Here is a 23359-nt window from a genome sequence, read left to right as displayed (position 1 = left end):
ATTCTTCATGTCTAATGCTTCCCCTGCAAATAACTCCTGCTGACGTTCCCCATTTGCAGTATCTCTTCTGTGAGTCTGGGATCTTGGTGCACATCTCTATGGCTCCCAAGCCATGGTAATATCCACAGTTGGCCTGTTCAGCTAATAGCTGTTCAAGTCATTAGGACCTTCTGAGGAAATGAGGAGTGAGCCACTGATTTTGAGTTAGCAAGCAATTGCTTGGTCAGTCTGCTTGTGCCCTTTTTAATCTTCATCCTGCCTTCATATTTGTTTTTTTTGGTGGTTTTTTGTTTTTTTTTTTGTTTTTTTTTTTTTTTTTTTTTTTTTGCAGTAGGTCATTTTGGCATTGTAATTCAGGATACTACAGAGAATCACAGAATCACAGAATCCCAAGGGTTGGAAGGGACCTCAAAAGATCATCTAGTCCAACCCCCCTGCAAGAGCAGGGTAACCTACAGTACATCACACAGGAACTTGTCCAGGCGGGCCTTGAATATCTCCAGTGTAGGAGACTCCACAACCCCCCTGGGCAACCTGTTCCAGTGCTCTGTCACTCTTACAGTAAAGAAGTTCCTCCTGATGTTAACGTGGAACTTCCTATGCTCCAGTTTACACCCATTGCCCCTTGTCCTATCACTGGATATCACTGAAAAAAGCCTAGCTCCATCATCCTGACACCTACCCTTCACATATTTGTAAACATTGATGAGGTCACCCCTCAGTCTCCTCTTCTCCAAGCTAAAGAGACCCAGCTCCCTTATGTTCCTGGTCTCCCAGTTAGCAACAAGTATTTTCTAGTTACATTAGTAAAAGATGACCTCTAAACATTGCCCAGCCTTTTTTCTGAAGTTAGGAAACAGGAAAGATGCATATATCAAACATGTCTTTATAGCCTGCCAGAAAAAACAATCAACAAAGCATAGCTTGAGGGAAACTCTCTGATCTCAGGTAGAAAGGGTGCTTCACTTGCAGGCAAAATAAAATGGAGAAGGGGGAAGAAAGTATATTCTGCTGGAACAGAAATGAAAGAAATGATAGCAGAATTGAGATCTGTGTGTTGGAAACTTCCTTCAAGAACTTGGAAGGAAATGTGGAAGATGTGCATAAAACTGAAGTGATTATTAAACACAGTTTTTACATATGCTGGAGTTTCAAAGTGGTAGAAAAGTTGGTTCCTGAACAGGAACTACAGATCAGAGAAGGGGAAAACAGAGAATGAGGAAGCAAATTTTGGATCAAAAATGGCATAGAGGTGCGAGGAGAGGAATCTTTCATAAAACTACAGAAACTATAGAAAGTTTGAGATATGCGAATGAAAGGCTGGCATTTCCAAAGAAGAAAGATAAAGTAAAATAAACCACACCTTTTACCTCTCTTGCAAAGGTACTTTGCAAAGGGATCTTTGTATTATGATGCCCAACAAGGGGCAATTTGAGAAATATGTGGGAAGTTTCTATTTAAGATAAACATCCTGCCAAGAAAAAAAGGAACATTTTCCATGTAAAATAGCTTTCATGTAATATATCTTGAAAATATGGTGCACTATTTAGTGCATTCTGTGCTCTTGAATGCTTAGGAACATACCTCTTGTTGGCTCAACAGCTCTCTCTCCCTTTTTTTCTGCAACAACTGATAGTTGTGTGAGGCATGCAAGTACTTAGTGCTTTTGCATTTATTAATCTGTTTTATTTAATGTATTACTCCTGTTCCCTGCTGGTTGTAAATAGAGGTCATAAAAGATGGTGTTAAATCTTTCTTAATTAATATTTTTTTCTTATGTTTTCTTCAGTTATTTCACTAAGGTCATTGTAAATTTAGCATAAGAAAAGCAAAATATCCTTTCTAAGAGTGGAGCTCAGTGCCAGCCATTGATGTTTTTTTAAAAGGACCTTCAAAAGTCTCATTTTTCCCTGAAAAAAAAATGACAAAAATTTGTAATGTGCTGTTCCTTGTATGCTGATTTTCATGATCTACACATAATCTGCACACCATGTTGGCTTTGTCTGTCTGGGGATTAATTGATTTGAATTTTTTTTCTGCTTGAAAGCCCAGCATTTCTCAGCTTAGAATCTGAAATTCAGGGTGAATTCTTTCTTATGGGCAGAATAGATTCTTCACTGGATTGGGTCACATGTAGTGGTTGGGGAATTTTGATCAATGCTGGTCTTTAGGAACATGCTTAGGAAATACCTGTGAGAAATGCTTGAGATGTGGGTCATCCACCATCCATCATGGGTCGTGGTATGGGCCAGGTGACCTCTTAAGCTTGTTTCCAGCCTTATCTTCTGTAATTATATGAACATTTTAATTTAGCCAACAATCATTTGATGACTAGCAACCTGGAATAAAGGTAGTTAATTGATCCAAAACATTTATCTACACTACATAGAGATGTTAAAATACATAGAGATGATTTAAAGCAGCAAACTGAAGAGCCAGCATAAGACCTTCACCAGATAGTTTTATCCTGAGGGTTTTAATTTAATGGGCATGTTGTCTTTCTGCCCATCCCTCTGGCAGGGCTGAATTTCAACTCCAGAGATCAAAGCTCAGCTGAAACAACACATATTACATAGCACCTTTTAAACAAATGTTCTCTTAAGTCCATTTCAAGTGAAAAGATCTGAACTTTAGTTTATTTACTTTTTAATTTCCTCAGCAGACAGTGTTATTTGGCTGAATGTCACTGTCTGATCACTTTAAATTACATAATTATCTTAATCCTGTGCAGTGCATGCAGCAAATGGAAATAGAAATGACTGGGATGATTCAACTGTAAGTCATTTTGTGGAGAATAAAAGACAGTTAAACAGAAATGTTCTACCCCTCCTGCCTCCAGAGGTAAAACTCCAAGTGCTTAAATAGTTCTGCCATTTTTGTGTATTATTCCTAGTACTTGACCTGCTGATACTGCACTGTGGGATGAGTGGGTGGATTCTGCTCTCCCTTGGCATAGGGATAAATTGGAAATGTGTAGCCATGGTAATATTAACTACTTGACACTCCCTGTCATATTCAGGAATTCCTTTTAAAGTATTTTTTTCTTTTCGATCAAAACTTTAACAAACGGACTCTTTGGAAAGAATCAAAAGGCATTTGGTTTTAGTAAGGCTTTATTATTTAATGTATCATGTTATAAATTCACTAAGTTTTAATTGGCTTTCAGGGGAAAAAAAATGCAACAGCTAACAACTTTTCTTATTTTTTTCTGTAGTTTTGGATGTTTTCAATTTCCAAGTTACTGTGCCAGCCAAAGTCATTATAGGTTTGACTTTTATACCTCTCCAGCAGAGTGTAATGCAAAGGTAGGCGAAGGATATTCAGCCCATGTATACATTGTAGCTTTCCTTGTAGTATTTAGTAATCCCTTTTTATTACTACTCTTCAGATAACTAAAAAGCTCATGTAGGCAGTATTGCTCTCTGCATTTCTTTCCTCTCCTGCTTTCACTGCAAGCAAACACATAGAGTCATAAGATATTTTTGAATGAATGGTTTTTCTACCTTTCCTCATCTATCGAAGCTGTAATTGTAGTAGTCTTTCTACATGAATACTTGAACAGGACAGCATGAAAAAGGCATGTGAAGCTCATGAGGGGAAACAGAGGTTTAGAAGGGTGCATAGCTTTCCCTGTCTCCAAATGAAAGGTCAGTAGGAGATTTGATTTTATTCATACAAGGTATTGGAATGTTGAACTTCTACCTCTTAGAAACATATTTCTTGCCAAAACCATAGAAGTAAGAAGGTTCATTAGCTTTGAGATGTTTTGAAGGCAAATAAAAACTACAGACATAAGATTAAGCTACTTTCTAACTTTAAAATGTTTAAAAAGTGTATCTCATTTCAAAAAAAATAACAAACCATGTAAAAGGCAAATTAGGGTGTTCTGTATCCTTTAATATTATTGCTTGTTCTAAAATTTTTTTAGATTCTCAGAAAATTAACGGTTTTGTAATAGACTAAATATCAGCCCTTCTGTTCTTGTTGATTCTCCTTATGATAATGAGAATTTACTAAGCTATATATAAATTTAGCAATTTTTTTTTTTAATTCTGAAAAATCTATTAAAACAGTGTTGAATTGAACCAGCAATATTAGGATTGTTCACAAGCCGTTGTAGAATATCAAGATCCATTCAGAATCATACTTTCCTACTCAGATTTTGATATTTGGACATAGTGATTTACATTTGGTTTTAATATACTTGTCACTAACATTAGGTTAAAGATTTTTATGTGGTGTCGAATGTAATAAAAAGAGGAAAAGGCTTTTCAGTATAAGAAAGAAACTATTTTTAAGCTTTATCAGTATTCAGTTATATTTTGTGTATGAAGATGTCCACATAATAAAAATTCAAAGCCAAATTTAAAGTGGCTATATCTTTAATTGAAATTAAATTACAGTTGAGTAATAAGAATGAAGTTGTATTTGGTGGCTTCACTGGAGAAGACATATCCAAATGCCATACTTCAGTGAAGTGGGTGTGAAATTCAGAGCCTTAAGTTTACCAAGGACATACTCCTAACTAGACTAGATTATCCAAAGAACTTACTGTGCCCCTGTTGAATATACTAAAATCACAGTATCCTTAAAGACAGCCCACAGAAAGTTGTAGTATCTAAGCAAGCTTAATAAACGCATGCTTCTTCAAAGGCGTTATACAGTAACTTCAGACAGGATGTATTCCATATCAAGTTTAACATTCTCTCTAGATCCTTTGTCATGTAATCAGATCAAAGTCTTGATCATGCCAGTAGCCATTAAAGCATGTTGTTGCAGATTTGTTGGACCAAACAACAGAAATAAACCCTTGCCCTCCTACTACAATCTCTCTCCAATCTAAGTTGTTGTTTGGGTTTTTTAAGGGAATCCTCTCAAACTACAAAAGGAATAATTGCTTTAAAAGTTTATGTTCTACCTCTAAGAAACTTGGCATATGAAGGTTTTCATGAGACCTGACTGTTAAATTTATATGACTTTAGGTTCAGTTCTGATTTATAACAAGTTCCAAAGCAAGCTGTTCCTATGGGCTTTATCAAAGATCATTAAATAAAAGAAACATTTAGAAAAGTAACTAATTATTTAAGCACTTCATTAAAGCTGTTCAAAGACAGCTTAACTGTGGTTATTGTACAGTACACTGATCTTGATAACCTTCCTCTGACTACTTCTCTGTTTGTATTTAAATTACTTGAAGGATTCCCCGACCTCTGATTTATTATATCAGATATTAGACCCTTTCCTAAAGTTGCAGAAAAAGTTTCTGCTGACTTATTCCAGTGCAAGGCTAAGTGGCTTATACTACCTAAAATCTAGAAAATACAACTGGATTTGATGTAATTGTCCAATCCAGCATTGGGAAGGAGGAATATTGCACTGAAAGATCTGGTTAGTATAGCATGAGAGGTTGTGGTGATGTGATATGATTAGTGTAGATAGCCCAAATCCCATATACATTCCCAATAAAGTAAAATTAGCTCTACATCTGTTTGCATAGTCCGTTAGGTATTACACCTTTTTTTTACTCAGAACAGATTCCAAAACTTGTTCTTCGTTTTCACTGGAGGTTTGCTCTAAGCAGATTCACGGGTGTGCATCAAAAGCAGTTCGTATTTTGAGGTTCCAAAAGAGTCAGAGGGCTTCAAGCACAGTTTACCTGTGTCTGAAACTCAAGCCCACAGGATGTTAAAATTTCAGAATATTTCATTTCTTTTACTGGAGTCTGGACCACAACCCAGTGGTTAATATTTGGTGTAATAATGAAATTATGATCGTGGGAAAACTAGGTCAAATTTCTTCCGTCCTAGATGCTATAAAAACCTGAGATTTTGGAATTACGGTGAGAAAGATGTGTACTTCAGTGGTGCTTCACCTTTTAATTGTTGAGGTCACAAGCGCTATCATGAAGCCATTTTTAATTAGGATACACTGGTGTAAAGTCAAAATCAAAGATGAGATACATGGCTATCAAAGCCATCAAGAAATGCAAGAAACAATGTGGATTTTTCTCACTTTATTGCAGAGAAGGGCTGACAAATAATTTGTAAAATAAAAATGTAAATTTAAAAAATTTTCTCTGATAAACATTTCTTAAAAGAAATATGCATTTATAGTTGTTCTAGGTGATGACAACCACGTAGAATAATAAAGGGCCTTAAGGCAAGCCATTTTGACCTACGTAGCTCATTATTCCATCAGAAAACAGTTATTTTCTGGCTTCTGGCCCAATGTAAGTCAACAAATGCTGTAATGAAAGTTGGTGTTGCTGTGCTATCGATGTCTTCTCTCTGACACTTTTCATTTTGCCTTTTTACCTGGCCTTACTGATAGAAACGCTCTTCTGTGGGACTTGGCTTGAAGAGAAGCCCTCTTCACAGATGCATGAGCATGTTGTCTTTATGCTAGTCCCTCTGGTGTGGGACAGCCTGCAACTGCCAGAAGAGTTCACTTGCCTCACTAGGTACTATCCAATACCCTCTTTTCCAGTGGCTGCCAGGTCAACGCCATACACGTTGGAACATGCGTTATGTGTGGAGAAGGAGAGCTAATAGCTATTAATCACAAGTTGAATTTATGTCTGTTTCTGTGACTGGCAAGACACGGTAGTGTAAGGCTCATAGTAGACTCATGTGGCCTCTCAAAAAGGATTGACCACCTATGTACTACAACAGAAGATGGATGTGTGATTGACAAATAGTGAAAGGAATGAAACCTTACTGGCTGGAGACCAGATGTCAGATGCAAAATAAAAAGCAAAAGCCCCATGGAAATTAATACTCCTTTTCTTTAGTCTTAGTATAACCATGGGGTCCTTGAAACACTATTATATGACAAAATCATTCAGTAAATGGTAGCTTTCAAATTGATGGGTTCTTCTTCATAGGTATATATATGTGTATGTGTATATATACATATACACACATATACTGTGGTAGAACTTGAACAAATGCTCTATTTTGGATTGGGGTGGCTTGGAAATTTTTGTGAAAAAACTTTTGATGGAACAGAGATGTGTAGTCAGTACATTTAAGCTCTTTTTGCCAAAACATCACATAGCTACAAAAAACTACCTATGCATAATATTGACCAGATGGATTTCTGGTCCTCAAGAAAGCATCTTCTTATCAGGACTAGATGAGTTTTTATTAAATCTCGTCCTTGTTTTGACATGATTTCAAATGTGATTTTAAGTCATTTCAGTCAGACTGTCTGTGCTTTATCTTATCCGTATGGAAACTATTTTGCAATTCTCGCATACAAAATCTCTGAGAAGTGCAGATAACAATTATAATACAAAAAGGATGGCTGTGAATATCCATTTCTAACACAGATAGTTTTTTCTAAATACAAGAACTTTAATTTGATAAAATAATGGAACTAGTGCTTAGAATGACAGGAATTCTTTTCCTCTTTCAGCTATTCAACATGTATCTCTGTCCAAAGAAGCATTAGTTCATTATTTTTTCAGTGAGGAGTGCTTAAGATTCTGTAGCATAATCAGATTTTGTCACAGAACCACAGGGGAAAGCCAGATGTGGAGCTCTTGATAGCTGGAAATGAATGAATTAGAGTTACACTTGGGAGAGTATCTTGTGTGATAAAAAAATTCTGTTAAGCTTTAATGTGGAGACATGAAGCATTTTAAAATCCAGACTGATCAATTTGTTAAAAACTAGATTAAGCCCCACAGTTGTTATCCTGTGGGTTTGCGTTTCTCACCCCTATAGACACCTTTTATATGTTTGCCATTTTCAGGACATCTGTTTTATTTGTGGTTATCTCAGATTTTCTTAAATTCTTTTCAGGAAAGCAGTGTATTTTAGTATTACCTATTTTTAGGAAAGATTTTACAAATTTCAGAGAGGTAAAGGTGATTGAAATTCTTTTCAAAGATTGTGAATCTGTCATAAAACCGTAACCCTTTCCTTCGCTTAGGACAGGGCCTACAACTGCTGTGTTCACCTAGAGAAAAAAATAATAAAAGCCCCCGAAACAACAACAACAAAACACCAAAGAAAGCAATATTAAAATATTACGGGTTGTGTTCTACAGACAAGTATCCTTTTCTAAATAAAGTGTAACACTGGAATGGCACTGAAGGCCTATAGTATGCGATAAGAAGAAACTAAAAATGATATTTCTCACATACATATGTGCACAGATTATTTGGAATGTAAAGTGAACTACTCTGAACTAAAAACAAATCTAGAATTTCAGTTCCTCTTCGCTATGCAAATGCCAACTGTATTATGTTTCAGCCTTTAACTACATGCTTATGCACTATTTTCACACACATACACATGCAGATTTGTTTCCTTCTGTGCACAGAGGTGAGACTATTCTTTTACAATCAATTAATGGAATCATTTAGGTTGGAAAAGACCTTTAAGATCATTAAGTCAAACTGTTAACCTAGCACTGCCAAGTCCACCACTAAGCCATGTCCCCAAGTGATATGTCAGCACATCTTTTAAATGCTTCCAGGGATGGTGACTCAACCACTTCCCTGGGCAGTCTGTTCCAATGCTTGAAAACCTGTTTGGTGAAGAAATATTTCCTAACATCCAATTTAATAAGCTGCTTTTAGATATTTTTCCTGTTCATTGTTTGTTGTGCAATAGCACTGTTACTTGCCACATGCTGTTTAAACTTCACTCTCAAGGGAAGTACTAATTTCTTTCTAGCCTTTCCTATGAACCCCATGACTAATTTTCTGAGTGCTTCAGAAATAGTAGTAAGTTTATGTTTACATTATCCTCCTGAAATGCAGCTTTTGTTTTCCCATTTTGGAGATGAAGGCAAGACACATATTCAAAGTATCTGCTAGAAGGTTAGTCTAGTGAACAAATCTGATAGTGGCCAGTTTAAAATGCTGGGAACTAGATACTTAACATTATTAAAATTCTGTAGCATGTGTTGAAGTTGCAGTGGTGACTGTTCAGCATATAAGAGAATTTAAGTCCAGGGTATGAAGTCTCAAATTAAAAAAAGGAAATTAGAACTTATTACTTCCTGCTTAATTACAAATGAACTAATTTTCTTTTCATGAGCTAACCCTAGGAATTGTTAGACATAACCAGATAGAGCACACTATGTAAAACCTGTGTGGGAGAAGACTGAGGTCTCAACTGAGAATCAAATTACCAGTATTTGAGCATGATAGGGTGCAGGCTTGTGTTTATGCACTTCAATCCTTTACAGACACAGAAGTTGGTTGTCTAGTCAGACCACCCCCTGAACAATACCAGTGCACTCCTGAGGGTAGATATTCATTACAGCCTGTAGATTGGATAGTTACTGTTCTTTGATGTCTTGGAGCGCCAGGGTGCTATCGTGATTATCTAACACAAAATACATAGCAAGCCAAGAAACGTTTTTCTCATGTAATTTTTATTGTGGAGGAGGGCTGACGAGTCATTTGTAAAGACTGGGGATACAGAGATTTTGTTAGAGCAGTTAGGCTTGCTAATCACGGAAAGTAACCATTGCTTGATATTTCCATGAGAGAGTTCTCCATTAACTGCAGTTGAACTTGACTGAGTGTGAAATTAAAAAGGAGACTCAGATTTCAAGACACTCCCTTAGGTGCTCAAAAGTATGCTAACTGGCACTGTGGGAGACCTCCTGAAACAACTAAATATACTTAAAGGAAAAAGGCTATGACAATATGAAAAGAAAACCTTTGTATTATCACTGAACCCACAAAGTTTGTCAAGATCAGTCACATTTTATTAAGTGTTAAATGTCAAGCTTGCATGAAATTCTCCTTTTTGCCAAAGTCTGATTCCAGCTGTGGCTGGTGAACATCTACAGTGCTGGGAACTCTTTAATACTGGGTAGAAAAGTCTGTGAAAATGCATGACATTATTAGGAATGTACATATTAAGGCATTGCCTAGCTTTAAGAAAATGTATTTGAAACTTAACAGAAAGAAAAAATTTAGAGGCTATGTTGGTGTCTGATGCGAACTGGAATCTGAGACAAGAATTATAGAGACCCGATTGCTGGCATGCATTAATTAAGGCACTGGAAACACTTCAATTTTTCTATGTCTCTTTACCTGTAAAATGAGGGAGGCATATAGATTCCTACCTACTGGTATAGAATTTGAAACTCTGGAACATAGTATCACTCCTAAATATTTAAAAAGCTCATTTTATACCATGTTTATTATCAGTGATGCTAGAGTGTAATGATGTTGCTGTATTGTTTGTCTCTGTGATTATTGTATAATAGGATGTTGAAGTTCCCCTGGAACATTCCATTTGTAATGCTTGTCTCTGTAAAAATAAATGAAAACACCATAGATCAGGATTAAGACATATTCTAAGACATAGAGGAAGGACTTTGCCAAGAACATGTACATATATAAATTCCGTCTACTTTGCTTAGTATGAAAAAATTTTTAAAGCTTTTTCCTGATTTTGAGAGAGAATGTCCCTTGATATATTTATTACAGTGTTCTTTGCGAATAACAACGGTTAGAAAGGCTTTTAGTATTTTATGCCTTCTACCATTTGGGAGTATAGAATTCCTCTTAAAGATAGTATGAGAATATCATTCAGTTATATTGGTGGTTCCTGTGGCTTGAATATATGTTTTCAGATCTAGCTATTTATTTTACTGAGCTACTCTTTCTCATTGAAAGCTTTTGTCTTTGCCTGTAGCTACTGTTGACCTCCATATAATTGTCACTGTTATTTCAAGATATAAAAGGGAAGCAAAAAGGTGATGGTCTCTGAAAGCTTGGGCTATAAAAGAAGTATCTCATATTTCATTTAATAATCTCATCCACAGAACAGTCTTTGAACCTTCACATACTGATGGCACTTTGTCATTCTTTCATCATTCAACAAAATAATCTGGAAAAGTTATTGTATTGTAAACACAACCTTAAAATACTCTTATAAAAATAATCTTAATCATAGAATAGTTAGGGTTGGAAAGGACCTTAAGATCGTCTAGTTCCAACACCCCTGCCGTGGGCAGGGACACCTCACACTAAACCACGTCACCCAAGGCTCTGTCCAACCTGGCCTTGGGTGACACTGCCAGGGATGGAGCATTCACAGCTTCCCTGGGCAACCCATTCCAGTGCCTCACCACCCTAACAGGAAAGAACTTCCTTCTTATATCCAATCTGAACTTCCCCTGTTTAAGTTTTAATCCGTTACCCCTTGTCCTACCACTGCAGTCCCTAATGAAGAGTCCTTCCCCAGCATCCTTATAAGCCCTCTTCAGATATGGGAAGGCTGCTGTGAGGTCCCCATGCAGCCTTCTCTTCTCCAGGCTGAACAGCCCCAACTTTCTCAGCCTGTCTTCATATGGGAGGTGCTCCAGTCCCCTGATCATCGTGGCCCTCCTCTGGACTTGTTCCAACAGTTCCATGTCCTTTTTATGTTGAGGACACCAGAACTGCACACAATACTCCAGGTGAGGTCTCACGAGAGCAGAGTAGAGGGGCAGGATCACCTCCTTCGACCTGCTGGTCACGTTCCTTTGATGCAGCCCAGGATACGGCTGGCTTTCTGGGCTGCGAGCGCACACTGCAGCTGGCTCATGTGAAGTTTCTCATCGACCAGCACCCCCAAGTCCTTCTCCACAGGGCTGCTGTGAATCTCTTCTCTGCCCAACCTGTAGCTGTGCCTGGGATTGCTCCAACGCAGGTGTAGGACCTTGCACTTGTCATGGTTAAATTTCATGAGGTTGGCATCAGCCCACCGCACAAGCGTGTCAAGGTCCCTCTGGATGGCATCCCTTCCCTGCAGTGTATCAACCGAACCACACAGCTTGGTGTCATCGGCAAACCTGCTGAGGGCGCACTCAATCTCACTGTCCTTGTCAGCGACGAAGATGTTAAACAAGACCGGTCCCAACACCAATCCCTGAGGGACACCACTCGTTACTGGTCTCCAGCCGGACATTGAGCCATTGACCGCAACTCTTTGTGTGCGGCCATCCAGCCAGTTCTTTATCCACCATCCATCAAATTGATATCTCTCCAATTTAGAGACAAGGATGTTGTGTGGGACAGCGTCAAACGCTTTGCACAAGTCCAGGTAGATGACATCAACTGCTCTACCCCTGTCCATCAGTTCCGTAGCCCCATCATAGAAGGCCACCAAATTGGTCAGGCAGGATTTCCCCTTAGTGAAGCCATGCTGGCTGTCACCAAGCACCTTGTTGGTTTTCATGTGCCTTAGCATGCCTTCCAGGAGAATGTGCTCTAGGATATTCGCAGGCACAGAGGTGAGACTGACTGGTCTGTAATTCCCTGGCTCATCCGTTTTCCACTTCTTGAAAATGGGGGTTATATTTCCCTTTTTCCAGTCATCGAGAACTTCACCTGACTGCCATGATTTTTCAAATATGATGGCCAGTGGCTTAGCAACTGCATTTGCCAGCTCCTTCAGGACCTGCGGATAGACTTCATCAGGTCCCATGGACTTGTGAGTGTTCAGGTTCCAAATGATCGTTTAAAGAAGGAGCAAGCTGAAATCCTGTGGGATGATATCTTATAAGATAGGCCATGGTATGCACACTGAAAAAGATGGTATCTGGTGTTATTACAAGTAAAGGTACATCCTGTATTTCACTGTAATATATTGTCAAAACCATGAAGCCTGTGCTGGTGATCTCTAGGAAACAGATTTGTAGGTTAACCAACAAATTACCAGATAAGAGCTGAGAGCAAGTACCTGCCATCTCTGTCATAAAACTGTGCTACGCACAAGGAGACAAATAGTGACAGATCCCCATCCTGAATCTGTCCATAGGTTCATTCTTCATTTCAAGTCATTACTTGGAAGCCTGTAACTTTTGAATCACACTTTTTCCGCTTAGAAGATCTCTCAGTTCTCCTGTGGAATACCGCTTGCATGTCACTTGTTTCTGGCATAATGATTGACACCCCAGGCACCTCATTACAAAAGAAAATAAAAGGTAGCTCAGACTCCAGACATCACACCGTCTATTTTTCAAAATGTTGGTTCTGACCTCAAATGGCAGGTTATTTTGACAATGCAGTATTTCTGTAGGGGGAGAATACTGAGTTACTAAGTTAATAGCAGCAGAAAATACAAATACGTTAAAAAGAGTCAACTCCTGCCTGGAAGCTTGTATAGGTAAATACAAGGAAACTGGCTAAAACAAATGAGTATAATTGAAAGTGGCACAAGACTGTGTTTTAAACGTTTTTGAAGGACTTTTGGCTTATTTTTTCTTAATTGGTTGTTCCTCTTCTTTTTATTTCTTTTCTTAGTTGAACTCTGATTGTTTCCCTTCTCCTCAAAGTGTACATCAAAAAGGAAGTAATTTGATAAGCCCCAGATACTCAGCCTTCTGTTTGCCTTTTAACTGCTAGTGAATTTTGAGGGTTCATTGAGGCGTAATCCTAAAAGACTCTTTGGGAGAGGAAAAGAAGTAGTTAAGTCTACCCATAGGTAGGAACATGGAAAAGAGCAGAGAGATGCCTGCCAAGAAAAATACCAATGGAGCCTTACAGTAGTGGTGGAAAGTTCCGGTACTGTAACTTGCAGAGAGAGAATTTATTTCTTTTATACTCTTACATAGGAATATTAAAGTTTGAATTTAATTTTAAGGTAGGGAAGTTCCAGAGCTGGGTCTGTGTGACACGGACAGAAAGTCATGATACAGTATGTCATTCCAAAGTGTGTTCCTGTTGGCATCTCTGGTTCTGTTTATTAGGAGGGGTCATATGGTCAGATGATGCAAGTGAGAAGTATAGAGGAAAAAAGTACAGACAGGAGTAATCAAGGGGAGAGGTAGTTGAGTAATGGGAAAGATGCTTTTTCTAATCTGCCCAAAGGAATCAGACAGATTATTCAAGTGTTACTAGGAAAGAAAAAAGATTTTGCTGACTTGCTGTGTAGGTCAGGAGTAGGATCTCTATAAGTGATGACAGACCTGGAAGAAACTTACCAGATCTGATGCAACCGAGCGTAAGGTCAATCAATCTTTCTGTCCTTCCATTATTAAATAGGGTTTATGTTTGTATTTGACCATGGTCCAGCTGTTAGGAGCATTGCTGACCTGACTTCACTGGGTCATTTGTAGTGATCTTACTATAAATTAAGAATTGGTAACTGGAACAAGATCATAGGGTCACAGAGATGTTGAGGGGCTGGAGCACTTGGCCTAAGAGGTGGAGGGACCAGGCTTCTTCGAGCCTGGAGAGGAGGCTGTAAGAGAAGCCCCCCACTGTCTATGAGGATATTATTGAGAAGACTAAGCCGAATGCTTCACAGTGGTGCATGTGGGAGGACAAAAGACAATGGGCGTAAGTTGAATAGAGAGGTTTAGACTGGCTTTGAAGAGAAACATTTTTCCCATAAAGACAGTTGGGCAGTGGAACAAAGGCTCAGAAAGACACTGGAGTCTCCATCCTTGGAGGTTTTCAAAGCCCTATTAAATGTCTGAGCAAACTAGGCCACAGCTGACCCTTTGAGCAGGAGGATGGACCAGATGCAGTCTGAATTATCCTAGGATCCTATGATGGACAGTAAGACAGTTTTAGTGACTGATTGCAGCTATTTGCAAGATATTTTCATCAATTTATTTTCTTGGTATAACTCCAGTGATAAGGATTTGGGATTAACAGAGTAAGAATAATGATCACTGCTAAGACTCAGAACATTTATTGAGAAATTAGTAAGAAACCTGTATTTATCCTTCAGTTCAATTTTGTCACTTATTAAAGCATACAGTCATATATCACACACATACACAAACGTGTATATATGCAAACAAAAAGAAAGAGTATGAAATTCCTTTGCAAAAGTTTCTGGCTGCTTTATTTATTTTTCCAATATTTCCTTTTTCTTCAAATGGGTAAGTAAACTCCTTGCATATTTGGAATCAGTGAATTCCTAGGAATGGTGTACAGCTGATAACATCTGACACAACCATGCTTGTAGCAGCATTTTCTCTTACAAATGTAGCAGTGTGCATTCACTGGAATACATGGTGGCAGGGATGCTTCTTATGGGAATTACTGTGTTAATTCCATTTGAAAAAATATTTTGTACACCATTTATTTTCTACTCTAAGATCAGCATTCCACATTTGCAGAAGGCTGGTAGAATTTCACATGTAATAAATCAAATGAGCTCTCTTAATACCTACAGAACTAAATGCATTTTCTGGATCTATTCAATAAAATTTAATTTACATATTTTTTGGATGTGTAATCTGTGTGACCTTCAGTCACTGTTTGTTTTTTAAATCTGAAAAATGCCTCCAAAGTGTAATAGCCCAGAGTTTCAAATGGCGCAGTAGGATATGTAATGCATATTTTAACATGTTTTCTTTTAATTTGTCACACAGACTTGTTGTGCATGATTATATAAAAGTCTGTATCTTTAAAGCCAGTAGTACAAGTGTGTAACATGTACTTGGTTGGGCTAAAAAATTCAGAAGTCTAATTTATCTGGAGATATGCTCAGTCAAGTAGTTTTTCACAGCAGTTAGCTAGCACTTCAAGCTCTAACAGTGCCCCTGAGCCATAAAAGAAATTTGCATGTAAGAAATGTTTTGAATCTATTAAAACCTCAGCTCAGAGCTAAAGAGTTGCTCTCATGTCTTTGTTGACTAACATGAAGTGAGATGTACAAAAAGCTAGGCTGTGATCGACAGATGCCAAAGCTTAGGTTTTGATGTGATTATATATTTCTTTCATGCACGGCGGTTTAAGTCTGGGACTGGAGCTTCAGAAAGACAGCAATCAATGGGTCTGTGCAAGAGTGCGCAAAATATATTACTCCTGGCAGTCGTCAAGGCAGAATTATTCAAAAAATAATCTGAAATGCATTTGATCATTCACTGGCTGGTTTAATAATTTATATTATACCTTATTAGCAAAGTCTTATGTTTACTTTGTGGCTGCCAAAACAAGATGAAAGGCTGCCTCCATGGAAATACAAGATGCATACCTCAAAGTGTCTGTCTTTGCATTTCAGTTTGATAATTTCCCTTCCTCCCCTCATTTTGATTAATAGTATATAGCTTTAAATCTTATGGTACCCTTTCCTTCGTTGCAGTCCTTCTTAGAGCAGTGCTCCTTACTAACAAGTCTACCAAAGAGTTTATGATCTATAAAGACTTAAATTAGTATAAACACAGATTTCTGGAAACTTCTTTACCCTAGGATTTCCTCCAAGTATTTATTAGGAAATGAAGCTTTGGATTTAGTTCTAAATTCCACCAAACTGAATCGTTATGCTAATTTTCCTCAGTCTTGCAGCTACAAAAGTGTAATTTCTGAGCTCAGCTTAAGAAATTGCTGCACTCTGACTAGTAACAGTGTATAGTAAATATCACCATTTGTATCAGTTCAGAATATTGCAGAAATGCCTTGAAGATTTCCTTGAAAAGTGAATGCACTGCCAATATTTTATCTAGAGATACAAATCAGGACCTTTCAGAATTAATACTTCTCTGAAGTGAGAGCACAGGGAGTGGACCAGTGTAACTGCTAGTTCAACACATGCAATCTTTGCCTTCACCCATTTTTTTTACACCAAAGGTTCATAAAAGAGCTCTAATAAGCTTAGTTTTCTGTGGAGAACTCCCCTCCCCACAAAACATGAAAGATCTTTTCTGCAGGTGTTTTGAATAGCTCTTCCAAGGCACAGTATGTAGAAAGCTTTAGGGAAAAATCATAGAGGGGAGGATCTTGGAATATAGCTCTACAGTATTGCAAATTCTGAAGCTCATAAGACAGCCCAATGAAGCTCTTGTAATTTTATTTTTCTACCCTAGAAGGTTTAATTTTAGTTTTACTTTCGGTAAATTCATCCTCTCCCCTCTTCCTCTGTGCATACAATGTGTACTACAATATATACCATATACTTTATCTGAAAACTAGCTCCTCAGACACTACAAGAATTTTTGCCCAAATGAAAAAATGTATATACAGTGTTTTTCACTAGCACAGCTGGTAATAACAACATTTCTGTGTTAGTAAGACCTGATTATATTATAGACAGGCATGTCGTTGTTGTCCAGACTGCAATGAGGGCCACTCAGCCCTCTGCTCAGGCTTCAGAGAGTGCAAGAACGTGGTCAGCTTTGCAGGGCTCTTCCTCTTCCTGCTGAGTTTTGTTGCATGTCTTACAGAGCTGCATGACAGATACTTAGGAAGAGGCATCTACCTGCAGGTGTCTCTGAGAGATAATGCTGGTTTTAAAAGCTGTTGTAGGAATTGCAGGGGACACAAAAGACTGTCATTTTCTAGAGGAGCCTTTCATTTGCAGGGAACCAGATGTACCCTTTTCTACAAATACATCTTCTGTGACAGTAATGACAGAAATTTTCAAGGAAGCCGGTGGTATTACCCATGTGCCAATGTTGCAGGGCAGAATTTGGGGGCAAATGACAGAACAGTTCTTAGAAAACATGGATCAGACAAACATATTCATTGTTTTTCTTGAGAGAAAGTCTTTGGCAGGATCATCTGAATAGACGAATGTTATTAAACAGTAATGCAATAGTGGTTTAAGCAATACTGTGAAGTACCTCTTAAAGAAAAGGGCCGTTTTCGTTTGCAAATTGCGATCTTTTTGTCCATATAAGAACACTTTAATCCATAAGAAAATTTGTAAAGAATGCAGGTTAGCGAGTTAATAGGAGTAGTATTTCATGAGCAGGAAGAGGAAGAGTATTTAATGAAAGCAAAACTTCTGGTTTAAATTAACAGTCTTTTATATGATCTGGGATACTGTGAAAATCAAAAAATTTTTAGCAATTTAGAAAAAGTGACTACCAGTAGAAACAAATCATCCGAGTTCAAAATATAAGCTAGAAGCAAAACAAAAACGTAGAGAAATTGCAAGAATTGTGCCTCCAAGCCAGTCAAGTTTCAATATTAGTAAAATACTATGAAAGATCACCTACAGCAAGAAAATTAAACATTAGTTTAGTGTAACAGTATGATCACCTAATTTATGGGAAATAAGATAAAGTAAGGAAGAAAATGGGCCTCACAACTTTACAGGCTGACTTACTCAAATGAAATACCACTGGGACAACTGGCTGTGGGGCCAGTGGCATTCCCCTACTGCCTACTTCATATGCATCACATGTGGCAATAGAGGTTTAAGAAAACAATATGGTAGCAAAAAAAAGGTATAGGATGTTCATGATCAAAATGAGACTATTTGATTTTGTGTTGGAAAATGAAACCAGAAAAACTGTAAAACAGAAATGAAGCACCAGTGAAATCACTACTGAAAACTACTGCACGAGAACATGAATGAATGCATGAAACACTAAAGTTGGGAGGGGGAAGTCCCTCAAAACTTTTTACAGCATCTGACTTGTGTTTGGGGTGTTTTGCTGGCTGTCCCCAGTCTAGCAGAGACAGGTAGATAGAAACCAAGGCTAAGCATTAAAAGGAGCATTGAGGAGAAAGTTACAAAGTCGTTTGTGAGGTACTGGCCCTTCTTATCTGTTTTCTAAGGGACAGCATCTAGTCTTGTACAGCTAAATATTCAGGACTTTACTGATTATCAAGCTATTTAGAAATATTTAATAAGGAGTTGGGAATCTTCTGGTTCTAGTCAGCCAAATTTTAGGTATGAATCTGAGAAAATTAAGTATCAGAACTCAGTCGTTGGTTGTATTGATATTTTTACAGCCTTATCAATTCTTTTAAATCACCTTAGCCTTAGTGTTAATGTACCAATGATACACATAAAAATGGTCGTGACCATAAATTATGTGCCTTAGATTGGTTGAGATTGTGAGACCTGCAAGGAAAATAAGGCCTTATAAATGTCTCAAACGAATAAATTGCAAATGAGTTTTGATTAATATATAAAACCCCCTTAATATACTGTACACTTTCCAGTTTATTCTGCAGGCAAAGGTTAATCAGCTTTGATTTTGAGGGATAAAATAACTGTAGCCAGTTACTTAAATTTCATATAGCTCAGAAGTTGATTGTAATTAATAACTTCACAATATGAAGCAGGTTTGTAGCTTTTGATGAAGCTAACATATTCTGCACAAGACTGAAGTTATGGTGTAGTGTTGTTATTGTACCTTTAACTGTGGAGAACTACACTCCAGTTTGCTTACCTGCTTCCTTTCTTCTGTTTACCAGGTTGATGGTCTTCTAGGTGCAGTATATATAAGAAGTTATCTTTATTTCATAGGTCACTTGTTCAGTAACCCTTTGCCTGTGTTAATTGTGCTCTAAATGAACAATATCTCAGATGTTAGAATAGCACTTACACCAGGCTGTCATTTGTCCCTTTGATGCTTACTTACCTAACCAGTAGTAATCATTATTTTCCTTCTACGATTACTATAATGGAGCTGATTCATGAAATGGAAATCAGGAGGTAGTTACAGACGGTTTGAATTGTGCTGTTATACTTTCATGGACAGGCACCTTCCTTGGAGCTCTGATATTTCTTTGAGTTTGCCCAGAAATACATTTGGTGAAAGAAGGACTTGAGCATCTGGACTGTGTTTTCATGGGACCCTGCTTCAGCTGCTTAGAAATACAAGATTATTCAGATGGGTGCTTTCTGGGTCCCTGACTTGTTTTTATACAAAATGTGAAGTGGGTTGGCAGGGGGAGGGGGGCAGCGGAGGAAAATGAATTAACCAAAAGCCTTTTTTAACTGGAAAATTTCAAACCAATTAAAAATCCATCAGAGCTCAGTTGAATTCCTGAGGGATTATTGAAATGGAGGAGAAAAGAATAATGAACAGAAATATTGAATGTTGTGATGCAAGATCATTACACCTTTGTTTACTTACATCTTTAACACTTAACACCTCTTGCAAATGTCATCAGATTACAGTTTTAATAGATGTTTTTACCTTTGAATCTCTACAATGCTGAACTGAACAAGGCTGCAGAAGAGAAGAGTTCCTTGTTCTTTCCACTTGGATTTTCTGCTGAAATAATGATTCAACATCTGTAACTTGTGCTTCAGTTAAAAGTCCTCATATTCTGGGGGATCTTTGTGCTTGCAGTCAGGTTGAGAATGGTAATGGCAGGCACAGCAGGGAACTCGGATTCAATATGCTGAATAGAAGGTGAGTGGTTTAGCACAGCTGCCTCCTGAGGGTCAGAGGAAAGGAAAAGCTCTGTGGGAGGATTTTCAAGCACCACTGAGCTGGCATACCAGGAGACTATGATTGACTTTAGAAGAGCCCTGCTGTGCAAAGGATTGTTGTGTTGTGGTCCCCTTTATCACTGGCTAGACATTTCTTTTGAAGAAGCCAAAAATGGGAGCGCAGTGAGATAGCAGGGGAAAAAAAAAAAAAAACAAAAACAAAACAAAAAATTAATCATCAAACAACTCTCTGATGACACTGAGGTCTTGAGATTTGTTTCTGTTCCTAACAGCTTCATTGATTTGGCAGTTAATTTCATGAGAAAGACTGACTTTGGATGGTGTCGGGAAGATTGCTCTATAAAAGCTGATGACCTGCTGATGATGCAATGATAGTTGAATTGTTGCTTATCTTGAAAAGGAACATTAATTTGAACCTCGATATAAAGAGGAGATTTTACTTGTATTTGGTCTGTACAGTCAGAAATACCTAACACAGTTGCAATCTTAATATGTGAATTTCTTCACAGGAGTTCAGATATGCACCACAGAATGGCACAAACTGGAAAGATCACCCTTCTGCTGAGATCCCAAGGAAAACACCACTCGGCTCATGGATGGCTTTGCAGCTCCCATGGCAACAAGAAGGAGGTGGACTGAAGATCCTGTCTGTCAGCCTGGCTCTACTAGCAGCCCTTGTTATGTTTTACTATGGTGGAATGAAAACAGAGCTGTGAACTGAATGAAGCTTTTATGAAAACAATAAAACTGCTGTTTAAAATCTTCAAAGGAAACATTTTTACCAACAATTCCTTTCTTTTTTTTTTTGTTAAAAAAATATTTTAAATTGAGCAATAATTTGTATTCACCCTATGCCTTTCCTGTCATTTGTAGGAGAGAATATTAATAACCTCTAGGGAGATGTCTCTTGCTAAAATTTGAGATCCTTGGTTGGCACAACAGTTTGTTGCGTCTTTCTTCCTTTTTTTCTAAAATGACACAATGTTTGCGTTGCTTACTCATAACTGCTGTAGCAGGTAAAATTGCATGCAGTTTATGAGAAATATTTCTATTGAGTGATATTGGTGATCTTATGTGGGCAGAACATTTAAAGCTTTCTTAAAGATTTTGCTTAGTGCAGTGTTATGGTTTGATATGTGTCTTTTTACATTAGAATCAAACTGCTGGGCCATTAAAGTTTGTCATTTGTTGCTGTTTATTTTGCTGTCATGTCTGAAAGAATTTTTGCCCTGCTCTTTTGCCTCTCTCAAATTCGCAATGAGTTATTAGGCTGCGTTAATAGAATGAGAATTATTTTTTACTTAGAAATAGTTTTAAAGATATTGGGTTTTTATCGTTGAATAGGAATATGGAGTTCTGGTGGTAGAGATCTGTTAAAAAATGGATTTAATACTGTACAGATTTAGTATAATGCTCAGAGAACTACACGAGTCTTGTATTGGCTGTGCATTGCATTGTGCTGTGTATAAGACAATATTGCTCTGTTAGTGAGGAGGTTACATTTTACACACTGCAAATTTCTAATTACTTTCTTCAAGCCATTTTTGTCATGACAGGATCTCCAGACATCTTGAGATTGTGGTGGTCAGCCAGGAACTGGACTCTGTGTCCAGCTCTTCTCACAGCTGACTGCATGATATTGTTCATTCATTCGTGCATTGTTGCTGAGCTGTCTACACAGCTATTGTGGTTTAACCCTGGTAGGCAGCTAACATGAAGCCACTCGCTCACTTCCCTCTGGTGAGATGAGGGAGAGAATCAGAAAGTTAAAACTGAGGAAACTCATGGGTCAAGTAAGGACAGTTTAATAGATAAAGCAAAGGCTGTGCACACAGGCAAGGCAAAGCAAGGAATTAATGCACTACTTCCCATCCACAGGCAGATGTTCAGCCATCTCCAAGAAAGCAGGGCTCCGTCACACGTAACAGTTACTTGGGAAGATACCATAACTCTGAGTGTGTGTGTCCCTCCTCCTGTTTTCCCCCCAGCTTTTATTGGTGACATGATGCCATATGGTATGGGATATCCCTTTGGTCAGCTGGGGTCAGCTGTCCCAGCTGTGTCCCCTCCCAGCTTCCTGTGCTCCCCCGGCCTACTCACTGGTGGGGTGGTGTGAGGAGCAGAAAAGGCCTTGACTGTGTAAGCACTGCTCAGCAGTAACTAAAACATCCCTGTGTTATCAACATGAGTTTTGTCACAAATCCAAAACATAGCTGCATATCAGCAACAATGAAGAAAATTAACTCTATCCCAGCCAAACCCAGTGGAGTGGCTGTACAGTGCAGGTGAATAATCCTCTAGGACGAATGTTTCGTACTTTGTAAACTGAGGTTTCGTAATAATTACAGACAATTAATCAGAAAGTTCCACCATGATGCTTTCAGTACAGCCTGTAAATTATAACAACAGATGTAGTTGTCTTCAGGAAGTCAGCTGTGTAATGACTTAAATATCATATTTCTTACTGCAGCCACTGAAGGTCATGAACAAAATTCATGAGATTTAAAAGTATTCATTCAAAATTCATGAGATTAAAAACAAAACCAAACAAACAAAAAAAACCCCAAAAAAACCAAAACCAAAACACAACACAAACAACAAAAAACAACCAACCAAAAAAGACCAAAAGGAAAAAAAACAACCATGCTTTTGATTTGCTTCTGTTTGGTTGATATTTTTTTCCAGGCCTTTCTGTACAATCAGGAATATGTAACAATCAGTAATTTACATTTTTAACAACTCTGAAATTCTCAAAAAAAAACCAAAAAAAACCAAAAAAAAAACCCCCGATTGTCTCTGGGAGCTGAAATTTTCAGGAAAGTGCCACATGTCGCAAGGTTCTCAGGAAAACTATGAGTTGACAAAGTCATCGTGTGTGAGCCAAATTTTTGCATTTGATGGGAATAAACTATGCAGATATGTTCTATGCCTCTAGCGCTCTGTCAGCCACTCTAGCTTATCTAATCATAGCAATTACAGACTCATTGCATCAGCTGTTACACAGATTTACAAAGCTTGTGATTTAGATTCTGTGCATCATTGGCTTTAATGGGACCAGCTTATTTTCTTAGAAATAACGCAACATACCGAAAGAGGACAAAGAAGACTTTATAAATTACATTGCCCACAGATGCAGTATATTCTTAAACTGAACTTTAATCTGGTAAGTAGGAAGTGTTGTTGTCAAGTATTTTATTATCTTCCTTTAGATTTTGAGAGGGCTTTTTGACACTGTATTGCAGAGCAGT

General features: G+C 37.9%; 1 protein-coding gene across 6 annotated transcripts in view; it reads left to right on the top strand.

Annotated features, from left to right (window-relative positions):
* The window catches only part of CDKAL1 (CDK5 regulatory subunit associated protein 1 like 1), a 394159-nt gene extending 372850 nt beyond the window's left edge, over positions 1–21309 (top strand). For all 6 annotated transcript variants that reach the window (XM_065667220.1, XM_065667223.1, XM_065667218.1 and 3 more), the window contains one exon: positions 20621–21309. In XM_065667220.1, coding sequence (XP_065523292.1) covers positions 20621–20827 — 207 coding nt within the window. In that variant the 3' untranslated portion in view covers positions 20828–21309. The remainder of the gene's footprint in view (positions 1–20620) is intronic.
* The last annotated feature ends 2050 nt before the right edge of the window (positions 21310–23359 follow it).

The sequence above is a fragment of the Lathamus discolor genome, chromosome 2, assembly GCF_037157495.1.
Source record: "Lathamus discolor isolate bLatDis1 chromosome 2, bLatDis1.hap1, whole genome shotgun sequence".
In the NCBI taxonomy this organism is placed as follows: Eukaryota; Metazoa; Chordata; class Aves; order Psittaciformes; family Psittacidae; genus Lathamus; species Lathamus discolor.
This window is presented reverse-complemented; position numbering and strand designations above follow the sequence as displayed.